The 18,486-nt window shown below is 34.5% G+C and overlaps 2 protein-coding genes across 2 annotated transcripts; one reads left to right on the top strand and one right to left on the bottom strand.

Moving 5' to 3' along the window:
* Positions 1-36: 36 nt before the first annotated feature.
* Positions 37-11,477, top strand: LOC109031228 (glycoprotein-N-acetylgalactosamine 3-beta-galactosyltransferase 1). The gene is made up of 5 exons (XM_019042632.2): positions 37-1,129; positions 1,701-1,813; positions 2,246-2,410; positions 5,176-5,262; positions 6,400-11,477. The coding sequence occupies exons 1-5, from the start codon at positions 385-387 to the stop codon at positions 6,496-6,498; spliced, it is 1,209 nt and encodes a 402-aa protein (XP_018898177.2). The 5' UTR covers positions 37-384; the 3' UTR covers positions 6,499-11,477.
* A 207-nt stretch (positions 11,478-11,684) lies between these two features.
* On the bottom strand, positions 11,685-15,629 carry mRpS23 (mitochondrial ribosomal protein S23). Its single transcript, XM_019042635.2, has 3 exons — positions 15,356-15,629; positions 14,277-14,438; positions 11,685-13,037 (listed from the first exon to the last, which is right to left on the bottom strand). Exons 1-3 carry the CDS (start codon positions 15,397-15,399, stop codon positions 12,722-12,724), a joined length of 522 nt encoding a protein of 173 aa, XP_018898180.2. The 5' UTR covers positions 15,400-15,629; the 3' UTR covers positions 11,685-12,721.
* Between the last annotated feature and the right edge of the window lie 2,857 nt (positions 15,630-18,486).

The following is an 18,486-nucleotide window of genomic DNA, read 5'->3' as shown; positions in this document are numbered from 1 at the left end:
TAACTCTTTTTCCATCGTTGCCGCAATGCTAAAGTAAACAAGAGTTTCGTAACCCTAACCTAACCTTACAATGTTTTGACTTCCTTCCTGAGTGAACTTTTTTCTAAACTTTTTGAAGATCGTTATATCCGTGGATTATAGTGTCGTTTCTAAGGTGTTTTCAATGATAGCATCCAACTTTCTGTTTCCTTTTCTCCTACGTGTAATCCTGCTCTCTGAAAGTAATGGTTTGATCAACATGAGCTACCAATCGAATCTTATTTCGTTGTCCAATCTGGATCTAAATTCGTGAGGAACATTCGCCACCAAAATGATACGTCTTAGGAAGAAGTCTACGGATTTTCCCACATTTATCTCTCTCAAAATCATTATTTCTATCGTAACATGATGGCAACATGCTTCAAGACTAACCCTAAATGTATAGTGTTCACTGCTGGCTTTTGCTTTGGTGCCTTGGTCGCTTTTTTCATTTTATCGAACAATGAGAAAGTCAAACTCGATTCATCTGTTCTTCAAAAACAATACCAAATTCAGCCTTTTGACTCTGTGCAAAGCTATAACCATTGGTTTCGCAGAAATAACTTGAAGCGTCACAAACTCAAGCAACAGTGCTCAGTAGATGCATTTACCAATAAAAATATTACAAGGGAATCTCAGTTCCTTTTTAAGAGAGTGAAAGTTGCTTGTATTATTTTTTACCAGAATGACAGCCTCCATCAAACCTACAATACATGGATTCAGTCGTGTAATAAGTATTTCTTCATCGGTTCATCAAACGACATCAGTAGCTATGTTAACTCGATTGTCGAGAATCATGATGTACCAATCTGGAAAAAATTCTATGACCTTCTCTCAAAACATTCTACAAAGATAGAAAATTATGATTGGCTGTTCTTTGCTATTGACAGCGATATGTTAGTAATTATGGAAAACCTGCGTCATTTGTTAGCTAGTCTAAATCCCAAGGAGATATATTACCTTGGAAGAACAACATTTGAGAAAGGAATCCTATTAAATGAGGCTGAAGCAGGATTTGTTTTGAGCAAAGCAGCTGTCCAAAAATTGAGATTAATTTTTGAGAGTCAGCACTTATCTGGCTACATCAATGAGAAAATTGATGTTAATCTAGGTGAGTTTACTCTCCTGCTTTTTTTTATTTTTCCCCTCAAACACAATTTGGCACTTTTTTGCAGTCATTTAAAAGACTCGGGTGTCATAATAATGATTACAGAAGAATACTATCCAACACCACTAAAGTAGTATATTTTCAGACAACCTCCATTAATGTGAACCTAACATTTTGCTTCGAAAAACTATGCATTATTTCCCAGAATGATATCAATTAATGATCTCAAGCGAAATAAAAAGTGTAAATATTGAGAGGAAAAATCTGCCAAAGTCTTAAACAATTTGCAAGCATGATGATCTATTTAATCTTCTATGGCATGAATCGATTTTGGATTCTGATGGACGCCAGTCTATGCTGTAGCTTACATAAAAACATTTTGTCCCAGTTTTTTTCTCAAAATTTCAACATTTTGGTTTTTATGTTTTCCAAAGCAAAGAACCACTGAGACGTTTATACAAACAAATACGAGAATGATCAGAGGATTATACATTTATACATTATCAGTAAGCCGCAAAGCCTTCAAGATCCAGATTACTACTATTTCTATTTGTATTTATTTTTCCTTTTGCAGGTAAAATATTTTCAGATCTTCACTTACCTCTGTTGTCTACCCTTGATCACAACGACTGCACGAGATTCCACTCAGAGACTTTAGAGGAGCTCTTTGAGAAATTACTCAGTAAGGTGAGAATTACATAATTGAATTTTTAATTTTTATAAACTCTGCTGTTTGAAATATTTCAGGAAGGGAGTCCTGCTTTGCAAGTTATCGGCTAATTAGTTTTTTCTTTCATTTTTGCTTTTCTTCCTGTCTTTCCTTCATTTCTTTGAAAATAATGATTGGGTCACTGATTTCATAGAATTCTGTGTGGAGGGTTGATATCTCAAGACCATAAAAAAGTGAAATCACATTGTAAACGAAATGCCACCATTGTAAATTAACCGAGATGCCTTGTTTTTTTATAAGAAAATTGTCAGGAGATGTTATGAAATGTACTAAATAGTGGCTAAAGAAAGAGTATATCTTCTTGAGTATATTTATTACGTCTGACAAAGTTAAGCTCAAACTTAGTCAAGTGGACTTTTCACAGCCTCTCTTTTTTTCTATTTTTACAGGAAGTGCCTTGTGTCAGCAACTTAGCTGTGTCCTTCTCGTTGAAGGGTAATCTTGACCACATTTACTTTTATCACTACCTCGTACAAAGGACAAAAGTGGTTAAAAAGCATGAACTGACGTGTGATACACTCCCCTCAAACTCTATTACTAAGGATGATTACAAAGTAAGTATTTTTTTCTCAATCACATTACTTACAGTGCAAGTTTATAGACACTAATTAATTTAATGTCTGGATCACTAATTATTGAACAAAAAGTTAATAAAATGAAATAGTCGGTTTTTGACTCAAAATGCCTAGTGGCAGTGGGCAACTTATTTGTTTTAGCAGTGCAATATTTAGAAATTAAGAGTACAATGGAGAAGTTGCACAAACCATATAAAAGGTGTTCAAAAAGTTTTGCACATTTCCAGGCTTTGAGCAAACAAAAGCAGCTATCGATTTGCGCTTTATGTGTGCTTAAAGTAGACGTAATTACTGACAAACAAGACCAAGAACAGCTCTATAGCTTAAAAATAATAGAAATACAGAATTTTGAAAATGACATGTACCTAGCAAGACCGCCTCCAGGAATTTTGGCTATTGGCTATGTTTGTCAAGAAAAAAAAAGTTAAATGAGAATTGCGTGTTTTTCTTGAAAAAACTTACGGAAATTGACAAACTTTAAGCTTCTTCATCAGATGACACAGCTGACTCAACATTCGGCTGTTTTTCGAAGTATTTTCCACCACTTTGAACACAAAGCTTCAGCAGTTCTGCCCACTTCACAAGGATCGTCTTTTTGAAGTCTTCTTGACGGAGGGTTTTGAAGAATTTTTGAACAGCGGTTTTGATTTCAGCCATGGAATCAAACTGAGTGCCTTTCAGAAATTTCTTTAACTCAGGGAAGAGTAAAAAATCACACGGAGCCAGTTCTGGACTGTAGGAGGGGTGCAGGATAACGAGAATGTTGTGTTTCTCCATGAATCCCCAGGTGAACTGCGGCTGAAGCTTTGCGTTCAAAGTGGTGGAAAATACTTCAAAAAACAGCCGAATGTTGAGTCAGTTGTGTCATCCGATGAAGAAGCTTAAAGTTCGTCAATTTCTGTAAGTTTTTTCAATAAAAACACTCAATTCTCATTAAACTTTTTTTTCTTGACAAACATAGCTAAAAATCCTGTAGGCGGTCACACTACATGTCATTTTCAAAACTCTATATTTCTGTCATTTTTTAAGCTATAGAGGTGTTCTTGGTCTTGTTTTATTGGTAATCATGTCTAATTTAAGCACACATAAAGCGCAAATTGATAGCTGCTTATGTTTGCTCAAAACCTGGAAATGTGCAAAACTTTTTGAACACCCTTTGTATATCAGGGAAGACTGGATGGAAGTTCAGTTACATGCAACCTATAAGCCTCACAGTAAAAAAACCACATTCACCAGAAACTTTCTTCGTGGACCAACCGCAAAACCAAGAAAGGTGATGGTTGAGTGCAAAAATTTCTTGTGATCTAAGATTTAATCTTAGCCACAAAATTTCTCACTCCATGAAAATGTCAAACATTTGTGTCAGGCGGAAAACCATCACAAATTGCCTCTCTGTTCTTCTTGCATTTTGTGCTCAAAAAAACAAATGAAAATTTTGCTCTACTGAATTATTTCCCCACAAGCTCACAGATTTGCTCATGCCACCCATCAGCAGGAGATTGTGCGCTCAAGCATTTTCTTCTCCCCTGGCTGTTACGCCCCTTTCAAAGTTTTTGCAGAGAACACGTGTACAGATCACTGAAAATCTAAAGCTGTGTAATATTCAATGATACTTAAAAATGTTGGCAAAGAAACAAAGAAAAATACACCAAATCTGTCAAAATCCAACAACTTTAGAAGTGGTAGGAGTGGTGATCGAGAGGAGAAGGGATTCTTTAAAACAGAAGAAAATGTACTAAAATGATTGTCCATGTTATTCAATTCTTAGATACAGAGGGAACAAACAATACCAAACCAGTTCCTTGTATGTAACAACAACGTCTAACATATTTTTTATATTTTGTTAACCTATCAATCAAACCAAGTTCTTGACTTGAAATTTTTTCAGCACTTTTAAACACATAGGCTGCCCATGGGCTTTTTTGATACCTGTAAGGAAATGTTGAATACCCATGGAACTACAAGCATTTCAAACTCTTCGAATGCATTTTTCTTGAAACTTGAAAACCTCTGCTGTTTGTAATTGTTGCAAACAAATGCTCATTTCGTCGCCTTCCGGTCAAAGTATCACAAGCGCCATCTGTGCCTAGGCACTATGTCGCCAAACTTCTCAAACTTTCCCAATTTTTTATTGAAAAACTAATCGACAGAATCACTTAAAAATCTTACCTAAAATTTATTTTGTCATCAATATCAATCCCTAAAATTTTCGTGAAAGAATGTGCAAAATTTTTAAAGGAAATATTAATGATGTCCAGCAACATAGCGTCTAAAAGTTGATGGCAGTTGTGATACTTTGGCCCAAAGGTGATGATTCCACCTTTCTCCAAGAAAATTATCTTCCATCATCTGAACCAACAAACCACCATTACATTACAACTACGGCTTTGAACAATTTACAAATTACATGAACAGTATTTACAATTACAAGTACGATTTACAACATCTGAAGTTCTCAGTATGTTTGACCAGTAGCGGATTTTCTCATTTTACTCTTTTGGGCTGCCTGTATTATGCTGCCCTTTTTTCTTCTGGGCTAAATTTACGATCTCACTGCCTAGGGCTGACAAATGTAGCTTACCTTTTAAGTTAAAAAATAATTACTTCTTTTTTTTTCATTTCAACATTTTGGGCTGAATACCCAATAAGTAAGTATCTTTTTCTCCTTCATTATTCTTTAAGTTTAATAACAAGTATTTGCTTGAAATAATGTGTATCACTTTTTTTCTTTGTTGCAAATCAAGTGGTGGCTCTATGAAAACCAAGATTTCCTGGGTGTTGACCCTCGCAATTTATCCAAGAAACAATTTTATGACTTGTGGCTGAAACAGGTAGACTTGCAATCCCTTATTTTCTGAGGCTAGTTTACCCTATCTGAAGCTGGCTGTTTCCTTCTTTCACTCTTCCTTAACAATGTTTTGTTCCTCTTCAGTCCCTTTTAACAATAATATCCTATCCTTTTTTGTTGTTCTTCTAGCTGATGGGGTTCTAAAATTCTGCTGTAAAAATAACTTTAAAAGTCTCAGTATGATCAACACAATTTTTCATGTGTTTGCAGACTTCAATAAATTGAAAGGAGCTAGTTTCAAATCCAAAATACTTAGAACTGATATTTTTCTTAGGTGCCCAAGTACCAAAATTCAAGTTTGAGAAAGGCGGATAAAAATGTGCCTCTCAGCGTGCGTTCAATCTTTTGACCCTTGTTGAAAGGTGTTCTTTAGACACATACATTTTTGAAAAGTTACAGTTTCCCAGTTTTCTCACTACTTTAATTTTGGCACATGGGCCCTCAATGAATTTATCGATTTAGTTTTCTCTTTAACGGATTCTAGGCATATTTCTAAGGAGGATATACTGAAAGTGTGTTACCCAATAAAAAGAGATCTGAGAGTAAAATGATCTGAGTCTGAAGCTGTACTTGTGTAATTTTATATGAAAAATAGTCTATAGGATATATTTTACTTTTATTAAGAAAATATACACTCTGTTTGCCCAATAAAAAGAGATCTGAAAAACGAAACTTATGATGGTGAAATCTGCACCTAAGTTCGGCATTAAGTAATTTTTTATGCACGATAACTCGAATAGATTTTAGAGCTGTTGAATTTGTTTCCTGTTTAAAAGAGAGATCTTGAAATTTCGAGTGTTTGCATACGAGATCTAAGTATAAGGCCCTAATCATAATCCTTGGCGGGTTGCACCATACCTCCACCATCAAAAATATCTCTGACGCTCTGTGAATTCTAATCCAAACAAGGCGTAATTGCTGTTCTGCAATTTCGTTAATTTCTAGTTTCCTTTTCTATTAATTTTTTCATGATTAGTATCATTAGTACTAAATACACCTCAAATGTTAAAATTCCTATGATAAAATTTCCATCTTTCAGTCAGTACGTAAATGTTTACTTACATGGAATTGTTCCTTTGTTCTTTTTTTGCTGTTTCCATCTGACTGGTGACGATTGAAGGTACCACTCGGTGATGTTGGTGACTCAGATCCGAATGGAGGGTTTAAACAACATGCCAACAAGTCTAAAATTCAAGATGTTAGAAATTCCATTACCTGATTATACTGAGTTTTACTCATTTTGTAAATGAAAGGCATTTTAGTGTTGTGAAACTAACTCAAGAGAGACGTGATGAAAGAGAAACATCAATGTGATTCTTGCCAATCAAGAAAATTTCGTTTATGAAATTGTGCAAGCTCAAACAGAATATATGAGTTTTAAATGGCATCAATGCCCTAGAAAAAATTCCTCTGATCACTACACTCTCTAGCACAATATAATTTCTGACAAATTGTGCTAATGGTCGTATCAATTGGGTGGATTTCACCAGAGGCAGCCGAACTGACCTCAAAGTTGTCCAACTTCCTCACATGTTTCATTCTAACTAAGCAACATTAAGGCTTGAAACTTACTGTGCAATTTCCTTGGAATATGATGATATACTCAAAACATTTCAAGGCAGAAACTCGATAATTTTTCTTGTAAAAAAAATAAAACTCGAACGAGTGAAGGAATGTCTGATGTAGTTAGGCTGATGTTGGTAAGTATTGTCCAATTCATTGTGATTTATTGTAAGTTCTCCATTGTATAGTTTTTTCTTCTTTGTAATGTACAGTAAAACTTCGATTATCTGGCCCGCTTTTACAATCATTTAAGCACGCTGATAGTGCCGAAAGTTAGCAAACACACCGAAAAAACAGCGTCAAAGAAACACAGCATACTTTAAGCCTTCAAGCCAAGTTTAAGTTGGCATGTACATAATGTATATTATGATTACTGCAGTGTTGGTCGGTCGAGCTGTTCGTGTTTCTAATTATCATTAGGCTTTTCCTGTGTTTGGCTTGGGCGCTGCACGGGTCAGACCGGAAAATCAAGGTTTTACCATTATTGATTTTGTATCAAACCTCTTTTTAAAATAGGAACTTGAGCTATAAGCTTCATATGAAAGGACTAAGGACGGAATACAGAGAAATCTAATGCTGGCCAGTTTTCATTATCATTTTATTTGATGTTCCTTCTGACCTCCCGAGTACGATGAGCTTCTAAAAGATTGAACTCTCCAGGTAAGTGCCAAACTCAAGAAAAGTGGGGCTGAAAAATTAATTTTTCAGAATTTTGAAATGTATTACTTGCTTGTAATGTTGCAACTTCTGATTGATGATTAAGTAGAGCTTGTATCTCCTTGCCAACTTGGAAGATAAGATGAACAAAAAGATTCCAGCTCATCCGAATGATACTATGTGCCGTAGCGTCCACTCACATACAGCAACCGACCCACTTTTTCATGAGTAAACACACGTATGAGTACCAAAAAATTCACTTTTCAACTCAACTTTTCTCGACCATGGCACTAAGAAAGATCTATTTTGACAGTTCATCGTAATCAGGAGGTCATGAAGAACATCACAGTTGATATCAAAATAAAGCCAGCGTCCAATTTCTTAGATTTCATGCATAGCTCTTGGCAAGTTTTTTTGAAAAGTTCTGTGCACCTTATAAAAGTGAGTTGTATAACTGAAGCCTATCACTGTAAAAGTGTGATTTACAAATTATTACTTTTGCCGTATGGATCTCTCTACCCTGTTTGATGAGATGTAGTGCTCCAAAACCATTGTTTTTATTTTTTCCCCTATGATGGTGCTGATAAGTCCTCATTTACCCTTCATTTTATTTTATTTTTCTCTGCAGTAGCATCTGCTGCTTTTAGGACTGTGTCTTACTTTCATGAGGCATTTATTTCGATTTTAAGATCCTCTGTCCACTACCTCTTTTGCGGTGCATAAGTCAGTTCATTGGAACTTTGTGAAAGAAACTTCAAAAAAAAGAAAATGTTCAAATTCTACCAGTACTTTTTTACATTATCATTTTCAAAACCCTCTCCTTCAGGCACCCATAGGGTAATTTTACATGTCTCTATCGTCAGAAGTATTGTGGTTGCCAATTGTAGAGATTCTTATTGTAAAGCTCTGGGAGCATAGAATTCCACTTCTTAAAGTCCAAATGTCTCTGCTTTTCAAGATCCGTGTGAAAATTTGATAAGTACAGGTGAATTTTTTTATACTATAGCGTTATACTTAGTTTTAGGAATATTCAGAAAGGTAACTAGCCCCAATGAAAATATGTATTACTCACAGATCTCAAATGCACCTTAAATTGTTATTGTTCCCCTCTTGTGCCTTTGGTTTTTATTTTATTTTTTTTTTTTTTAAAAAAATAAAAAAAATAACCTTTGCAAATTTTGAACCCAGTTTAGATACTTTAAAAATTGCATACGTATTATAGACCTAATTATTACCTACCTTAGCTAATGATTCCTTCAGAACGTACTTAACTGAATGCTCAAACATAACAAGATAATGAAGAGATTTTTGTAGTATGGAATGAGGACTGTCAATAATAAGTTGTGGCTCAATGATAACCCTACAGCTTTCATAGTACAAAAAGTGCAAGGAAAGAGAATATGAAATTTCAAATGGTAATCTCATGAAATTTTATATTCAATTTCATTTTAAATTGTTTCAGAGTTGATATATCTTAAAATAAATTAATATTGTATTTTCCAATTCGGAGCATCACCCTATATTCCAATTATGCATCACGCTCGTACTTTCTGCACTGCATATTTGTATCAATAGCAAATCTTTTGTCATGATTAGATATCAAGTTTAACCTCAACCACCGGCCTTTGGAAAATAAACCGATAAAAAATGTATCATTTAAAACTTAGAAAGGTCTCAAACAGCTCAAGTTAAAATGATAAACTGATTTGTGAAATCAAGTTTTAAAAGGGAATATTCCATCTCTTCATGGCAACTTTATCGGTTTTGATGATTTTGTAAAAGTTGCTAAGATAATATTTGAAAATTAGTTACGTTAAAAAAATGAGAAAAAATAAAAAATAAAAGGAAAAAATATAAAGCTGTGATATGAAGACTCAAATGATCGCCGATTCATCAAACTTTTTCTCTTGTTCAAACAATGTTAAATGGCTGACTAGACAATTAACGGAGGCAAAATTAGGCATCGCTTGACGTCAACCCACTCGTTAGTCATCACATAACTACAGCTTAGTTTTGTACACACTTCTTTCCTCTTATGATACAAAATATGTACCTGTAAACTGTCAAAAAAAGTTAGGGAACAAGAAAATTCTTTTACAGTAAAATACACTTCCCAAAATCAGTTTAGTGCTCAATTTGATTCGTGTTGACTCTGGTTTTTTCATGAACAGAAAATGTGAATTAATGTCGACAAGAACCGTTAATTGAATTCAGAAGTTTTTAATGCATCCGTCATACTCTTAAGCAAAATTTTAATGAAGAAATTTGTATCGAGGTTGGGGGTATATTAGGCACTTTTTTGTTTGTCATATCATCAATTACAGAGATTGAACTTAATTTTTTTAAGGTCCCTTTAGTTGATGATACAATTCTACCCTACAGTTATTTCAAGCATTTGGATGCTGATTCTTAGGTGCGGTTTAACGAAAAAGTTCGTCCCTCAATTATAAAAAATGAAATATAAGTAACTGCGCTGTCTACTGATAATGAACTTGTTTTGCATACCAAGTTTGTTGCAAATGAGATTATAGATGTGCGGGTGCAATGATATTAGACCAAGCTAGAGGGGGAATCAGTCAGGCTTGACTTTTTAGCTGACTATTAGAATTTCATCATCAACTAAATTCGAGATCTTAAAAAGGTGTAAGTTGAATCTCTATAATTGATGACTGAGGTCCTTATTTTCAAAGCCTGTCTGATGGTCTATTGATCTGATTGTGGATTGCAACTTCCATTCAAAATTGTTCAGGTATTTCTGATATGTTTGCCCGTTCACATGAAGTATAAACCAAATTATTCACTCAGTATTCTCTTAATATTGACTTTGATTCTAAATAATTGGTGAAAATCATTCGCAAGCTAAATTGTTTTCATTCCATTTCTTTGAAGATGACACACTGCTGATGTATGTACTTAAATTTGAAAATCTGCAGGAAACAGAACTTTTGACCTCAGAGGCAAAATTTTCAGTATAGCAATATCTGTGGAGTTATGGGTGGAAAAATGGCAAAGAGAAAAAAAGGAGGTGGTTGCATTTTGAGCATCTTGGATATTGTTGATGACGTATGTGGTTAAAGGTCATTCTTATCATCGATTTTCTCGAAAATGGTGCAGTTAATGGGAAAATTCATACTTTAAGAAGTGTTTAAAATCATATATTGTAAAGAATTACGCCAAATCGACAGATGTTACAGTTCATTTTCCTTACTTCGAATCTCGGATTTTGTCAAAATATTGAAGCCACATTATACCCTCCTACATAATGCTGAAAAACATTTGGAAATAATTACCATCTCCTTTTTTTTTCTTCTGCAGAAAAACAGGATTTTAAGATTTCAACTGGGAACTTTCTCCAGTGTTCCAAAGCATAAATTGTGAGTGGTTCAATTCATTTTTGTAGCAATAGAGGATGTAAAGTTCTGTTGTAATCCATCAATTTCACATTCTGAACATGAAAAATTATAATTATGATTTGTAATAGATTTCTGTTGAAACTACATACTTGTTTTTGAACTGAAAACTTCAATTTGCCATTGCCACGATTCAGTGCAACTTTTTGGGGCGTTTTTTGTCCTAAACCGTTTGTCGAACTCCTCACTAGGCTCTGATATCTATAACCTAATTGTTTGTGTTCTTGGACTGAAGTTCCCTTTCCTGTGGACAGTCATAAATGGTTGTTGAACTTAACAAAGAAATATTTCTGTAATAAATCTCCTTAATTTTCAATTTTTTAGCTAATTTAGGCTAGACTATAAAATTTGTTTTACTTGTTCTTCATTATTCTCGAATTGTTCATTCTAGTGTTATCCATGCACAACATAATTCAATAAGAGAATGCATAAATTGGAAACCAAAAAAAAATGTAAAATCACAATTTCATATGTATAATGTAATTTTCCGTTTTTTTTTTACATCCATGACTAAGAGAACAATGTTTTTGTACTTTTGTTAACAATAAAATCATATTTATTCAAGTTATTCTGGTTTTATTCACTCCTAATTTCCAACTTCAAGTTGAGTTTATTGTTAGTAACAGGTTTGCTGTGTCACCGAAGAGAGCAACAGAGTGCAAAAATAAAGTTTTGAGAAAATGTGCTCATTAGAGATTGAGCGGAAACTTTTAACGACAGAAGCAGCAGTTCTTGTAAAATTGCCACTGATTATCCAGAAAACACTCAGAAATCGTATGGATGATTAAAAATCAACAAACTTTATTTCCAACTATGTAATAGAAAGGGCCATTCTCATTTTCATGTTAGGCAAGACAGTCATAAGTGCCATAAATCTGCATGCTTTTCTGTTTGCGTTTTGGAAACACAACAAAACAATTTTAGGATTAGAAACTGGCAAGCGAAAAGGGCACCATTCTACCTCTAGTAGAGCTCTCTGGTGGAATAATGTCCCGTACTGCTATTTCCCATAAAATGAAGTCAATTTTCGGGCTTTTCAACAGCTTTTCTGCTGTTTAATTTGAATTGGTGAGTTCATCTAATTTGAGTTAGACAAATTTTGAAGGAAACTTGATATCGAAAATGTGAACATTATTGCTCTCATTAGTAACATGGCAGAGTTTGGGGTTACCTATAATGCTACGACATTTTCCATTGATTTTTATTAGGCATGACAACAATATTGTGTTACTTTCAGGTGATATTTCTGACAATATTTTTATACGAACTGGCTTACACTAAAAAATAGATAGCATCATTTCATTTAACCTATTTTCTGTGATCTGGAAATTCTCTTTTTAATAAACTCAGGGTGAACTCATGTTGAGTCCAAGGATAACCTTACTCATGACTCATTACTTTTGCAAAATCATTTGGGAGAATATTATTTGTTGAGCTGGCTGCATTCAGTTACTTGAACTGTTTTGAATAAAGTTTGGGGCAAGTTAGCAAACGTAGCAAACCTTAGGTTGTTGTATGGTACTGTGCAGAGCTGATAGATGGTCCAGCACATATGATCATAAAAGTTATTCTCCAGTGTCACTTAATTTGACGGGGCGATGATTCCATTGGACTGAGATAATTGCTGTTGGTAGGAAAACATTTTATTTTTATTTATTCATTTATTTTAATTTTTGTCTACTTTAACAGTCACTTAAAATTAGCCCTGTTACTGTGCTTAGAAATAAAATATAAAACAAAACAAACCATTGAAACTAGAAATTATGAGATTTCCAGCATTACACACTTCTGGTCAAATGATAACAAAAATCACTACTTCTTGAAAATATCTGTATAAAGTTCTTTTGCATCTTTCTCAGACAGCCTTTCTTGGGGTGCGGCTTCAGACCTTGGGGACTCCTCTGAGTCGAAGCCTACTTCTTCTGCCTCAGGAGGGTGCTGTTTCTTCATCTCAGCCTTTAATTTTTTCTGGAATGGACTAAAAGCTTCACTGTAGGCATCCTTTTCTGCTTTGCCTTTCTCTTCTACAAGCGCTTTGTACTCTTGGATGAACGTTTGACATTCACTCGGAGTGGAGCGGTCATCTAACCGAACAGCACTTAGCATTCTGTAATCCTTGTGAAATTTCCTGGAGGATAAAGATAAAGTTATCATTAGTGTTGATTCTTCATCAAGACTTTGGAGTACCCCTGAAACTGTACGTCAGTCCAACTCATAGAGAAAAAAAGGAGGTGTTTGCATTTCGGGCATCTTGGAAGTTTTTGATGACTTGATGACGTAGGTGGGTACAGCTGGGTACAGCTGCGTACAGCGACGTCCCCTTCACGCTGTACCCACCTACGTCATGAAGTCATCAAAAAATTCCAAGATGCCCGAAATGCAAACACCTCCTTTTTTTTCTCTATGAGTCCAACTAAAAATTGAGAGAATTTTTACCTTTGAGGAGGGTCAAATATGAATCAATTTAGAATACTAAAGAAAAAATATGTACTTGTTTGTATGACTGGACAACCCATAGGGAAAAGACTGCCTGGACGACCGCCTAAGAGATGGGCACAAAGCTGGCTCTCTTCTCCTGAAGATGATTGAATGTTCCTGTTGCTATTTGTTTTATTGACTTGACGAATTTTTACAGATAATTATTATATTTTTAATATTTTGTGCTCGGCACTCGAAGGCTTGACAAACAGGGCCATGCCCTAGTCGTTAGTAGAAGAAGAAGAAGAAAGAAAAAATCAAGGAGATTAAATAAATTCATAATTGTTTGCTCAAATCTACCTTAAACCTCTCATTACCTTGAACAAATCACCTCAGTTTGTGAAATCATACCCTTGGTAACATTTCCATAAATATTCCATGACCTCCTTTGAGTGAATGCTAATTGCAGCTCTTTCCATCGAGGAGGATCTGAACTACAACTTTGATTACTTCTCAATAGAATAAAAACTTGTTTGCATGACAGTTTCTATTGTGGAGCATACATGTACAGAAAATAGCCTGATAATGAGAGGGGTAAGTAAGATTAAACGCTCAATAACTAAAGGCTTCAATCGAGGTAGGGTGGAAACAGTCTGATCAGGCTTTAGCACTGGAAAATATTCTTCAGAGAAAAAACCTGCCTTTTTAAGGAACCAAAGTATAACTCAGATTAAGGGAAATGGAATTCGGAGGTGCAGAAACTCTCTGACTGAGATCATTCATGGCACACGACCGCAAACATGTGAAAAATGAGAGACCAAGTCACGTTACCATGGTGTAGAGAGACAGGAAAAAAAGTTGTCACTCAGAAAAGTTTGAGAGAAATAAGCTCCATTTTATAAAGCCACGCTGATCCTCAGAAACTTCTTGCATTTTTGATGAAACTTACGCTCTAAGTTTGTCTTCAGCATAAAATATATTCCTGATTGGTGTGTCGGGAACAGGTGATCCAAAGGAAGTTTCATTAAGTGGAGGAAAAGCACGATAAACATTATACCAGAGTGGTTTGTTTTCCCATTTGGTGGCTCCTGCTCGAAGTAAACCAGTTATTCTGCAAAGGATGAGAAAATTTCACAAGTAAAACAAATGCCTCACTATGTTAACAAATTAAACTGAACTTTAATAATAGAGAATTTTTGGCACTATAGCAGAGCTCAAGAGTTGACTTAAAAGAGAGATGATTTCATAATGATGCTTGGAAGAACGATGATGAAAAAAAGAAGGTTCAAGACTGTCCTGGGAGAGCGTAGGAAAAATGAGGTGGACAGCACTCGTGAAATCAATGTAAAGATTACTTCAATTAGGTTTTAAGTAGTTTGTAATTAGGTGGTGACAAAGTTTTTCAAATGAAAGTTTAACTGATCAGCATAGAAAAGAATTTAGGTCTTGTAATGGAGAGAAAAATTCAATACTTAGTCACAAAAGTGCGACCTCACATTTGGAAAAGATGGAAGAAAGACCCTGAGATACGGGTTAAACATTTTATTTGTAAGAGCGCTGATGGCATCTCTGGAGCAATATCAGCTGGTGATCTGATCTTGTTGATCTAATTAGTAATTTTATTACAATCTCCTGATCAACAGAGCTAAAAGCGGCAAAAAGAATGAGATTTTTTGGCAATGCTAGACTAATCAAATTTTGAATTCAGTATAAGAAATTAAAAGGAGACTACTGTAGACTGAATTTAGAGTGTAAAAGTTTGAAGATACCGATTAGAAAGTCCTCACACAGTATAGAAATAACCTTCAATTTTAACCTTGTTTAATAGGTGCTGCAAGAGATATTATAAGGTGTACGGGTACAGGATCAATACATGCTCAACGTACGTATCAAAATGCACCACGCCACTGTACACTTGCCTCAGAAACGCCCCTTCATGAAGATCTAATATTAATTCTATTTCAGTCTTACCCTTAGAGAAAGTGAATTTGCATTAATAAGACAAAGTGATGATAAAAGTATTGTTACCTAGAATAAATAGTTCCAATCTTCTCAAACCGATTACTAGCCATGGTGATGCTTCGTTGCTATAGATCACCACATGAATGAGCTTGTAAACTTTAAGACATTAAATAAAAATAAATTTGCATTATCCAGCGACCTTCTTGTATTTATTCTGAATAATTTTCACGATAATAGGTATGGCTGAATAAGGTCGAAAGAGAAGAAAAGACTCGGATCGTAAATTGATAAACTGGACAAATGCACAGAGCGAGAGCAAGCAGCAACATGAAAAAGTAAGGTTATGTTATTGTTGAGGGGCCTCATGCAGTGTTGCCTTATCGCCTACCATTTAAGGCACTAATCGTCACGAGTGTTCCCGGACCTTCTTTCAAAAAGGGCCCAGCGAGCTCCAAAAGGGCGACTCAGCAATACATTAAATGAGCCAAGAGATCCGGAATTATAAATGCGATTTAAAAAAATTTCAACACACCAAACTTCATGAAAATTGGCGTGAAACACTCTCAAGATATGTGAAACGAGAAATGCTGGTCCTCTTTTCCGGACCTATTTCCAAAAAGGTCCCACCGACCTGTAAAAGGGCGCTTCGGCAATACATTTAATGAGCCGAAAGATCCGGGGTTATAAGAGCAGCATAGCAAATTATATTCACTTTAGTATGTGCTGCCAAAAAATTAGAGACCAGCTAGGTAATCATCTTTCAAAATCGGAGGATTTGGGGGAGGCATCTTAAAACAGTTTCAATATTTTATGGAAAAACGCACTTAATGCTAATTTTCCACCCATATTCTAGCGTGTTCGTATTCTCAAAGTGTTTTTCCACTGAAATAAAGGGACTCAAGTTTTCTAAGGATCCTTGGATTCTAGTTATTGATCCTTGGAGGTCAGAGTACAAAGAAGCAGTTTTATTCGTTTGAGAAAAATGAGTCTGAATTTCTAAATTTCATGGCACCAAATGGTTGAAATGAATTTTGACCAGAAATTATGCAGCTTAAAAATGATGCTTTGATGTTCAACTGTAAAAAGTGTCACACTGCGACTAGCTTCATTAGAGCATCCAATACAACTATCTTTAAACCTTTTCATTTCTTTTGGTTTATAATTTATTTTATTATTTTTTTTTTTTTCAAAATCTGAACTTGCGCCTAGCTCTCCAAATATCTCACATTTCAAAGAAAATAGATTGAAAATTGTTTTCTTCTTCTCCTTTTCTTGTTTCAATCAAATAATTAAGACCTTTGAAAGTTAGAAGAGTACAGAAGGCAAAAGAGGGCTTGCAGTAAAACTAAAAACTTCACATACTATAGTTGTACAAAAATGCATTTATTATTAGGCGTACAAAGAAGAGCGTATGATTTAATTAACAGCCATAAACAGTGTCACAAGGCAGATTACATTTTATGCAGCGAAAATTATAAATATACAGGTGCGAAAATCAAAAAATCAAAATTATTCCTCAGAGATTTAGAAAAAAGATTGAACACAATAAGGAACTGAGGATAAAAATGCACTATACGAAGTTATTGTTACTGTATACTTGAGTTCAGTTGTAGATAAAAATAGATATTTATAGTTCGAATAAATAATTTTAGTTTATCATTAAATAACTTTAAAAATTTTATAATACGCCCTTCCACAGGCTATCTCTTCAAATAATACCTTCAGACTGGAGGGTGAAATAAGTAAAAAATATCAACCATTTTGAATGAATCGATCACGGGTACATTCGTCACCTTCCGGCCGAAGTATCACAAGCGCCATACGACATTTAAAAATATCTGCCTCCATTTTATTTTTTTAAAGAGAAATTCTTGGTTGAATCTGTTTGAAAATTTCACTGAACTTAAGCGGTAGCACCGAGCGAAATTTTCGGTCAACTTCGTTGAACAGTTTCTCTGTAAGAAAATAAAATGGCAGCGGAAATTTTTAAACGTTGGATGGCGCTTGTGATACTTTCACCGGAAGGTGACAAAATAAAACAGTACAGGTAAGAAAAGATCTAAAAGTATCCATCAAAAAAGCAATGACAGTTTTATAATACGCCTTTCTACGGGCAGTCACTTCAAATAATATCTTCCGACAGAAAGGAGAAATAAGTAACCAAACATTTTGAATGAATTGATTACAAGTAACACATAGTCATGATTATTAAAACAACACAGAAAGGATTAACATATGGATTGCATTTAGCAAAAAATAACCAACGCTGTTACACTGTTTTAAAAACCATGCAACTTCTCCTTCTCTCTTAAAAATACTTAATGTAAGTACAATATTAAAATTTACACAATTATCTTCTCTTAAAATTAACAATTTTTACATCGGAAGCCAAAGCTACTTGATGTTCTGGGAGATTGCTTAAATATTTATAAGGAAGCAACATTTTTACAACCCTGTAATTGTGCTGGTTCCTATTTGCAAAATGTGATCCATATAAGAAGATAAAAACTCTCAGAGTAATAATAAAAACTCCAACAAAAGCATCATTTGTAACCAACCAAAATGGATTAAAAAACACAAAACTAATTATAATTATTTTCATGAGTATTATCGTTTGTTCACTGTACTTATAGAAAATCAGAGGTAAGACAGGATTAAGAAGCATTCATCAAAAAAGCCCTTAATTCCTCATAAGAGCATCGCATCAACATATAAACATGACTGCACGTTTCCAAAAATGCGCTGTTATTGATTTTCAGAGCTAGGAACAATTTCATAGGACACCCTTTTTTAATGAATCAATTACAGGTAACACATAGTTATAGTTATAAAAACAACAGAGAGAGGTGAGCATTTTGAAATTTTTATCACAGTTGACTTGTGGCGCTCTACCTTTGAGGTTTCCAACAGAGTAAGGATTAATAAAGAAAATAGAAACTCTCAGAAAAATAATACAAATTCCAACAAAAGCATCATTTGTAATCAACAAATAGGAATTATAAAATATGATACTAATCATAGTTCTTTTAATGATTATTAATGTTTGTTCACTGTAGTGATAAAAAATCAGAGGTAAGAAAGAAATTAAGAAGCATCCATCAGAAAAGCCCTTAATTCCTCATAGGAGCATCGGATCTACGTACAAACAGGTACATATAAAACATTACAGTTAAGAAAGGATCAAAAAACATCCTTAA

Source organism: Bemisia tabaci, chromosome 4, assembly GCF_918797505.1.
Source record: "Bemisia tabaci chromosome 4, PGI_BMITA_v3".
Classification (NCBI taxonomy): Eukaryota; Metazoa; Arthropoda; class Insecta; order Hemiptera; family Aleyrodidae; genus Bemisia; species Bemisia tabaci.
Note: the sequence above shows the minus strand (reverse complement) of the source record. Positions and strands in the feature narration are given on the sequence as shown.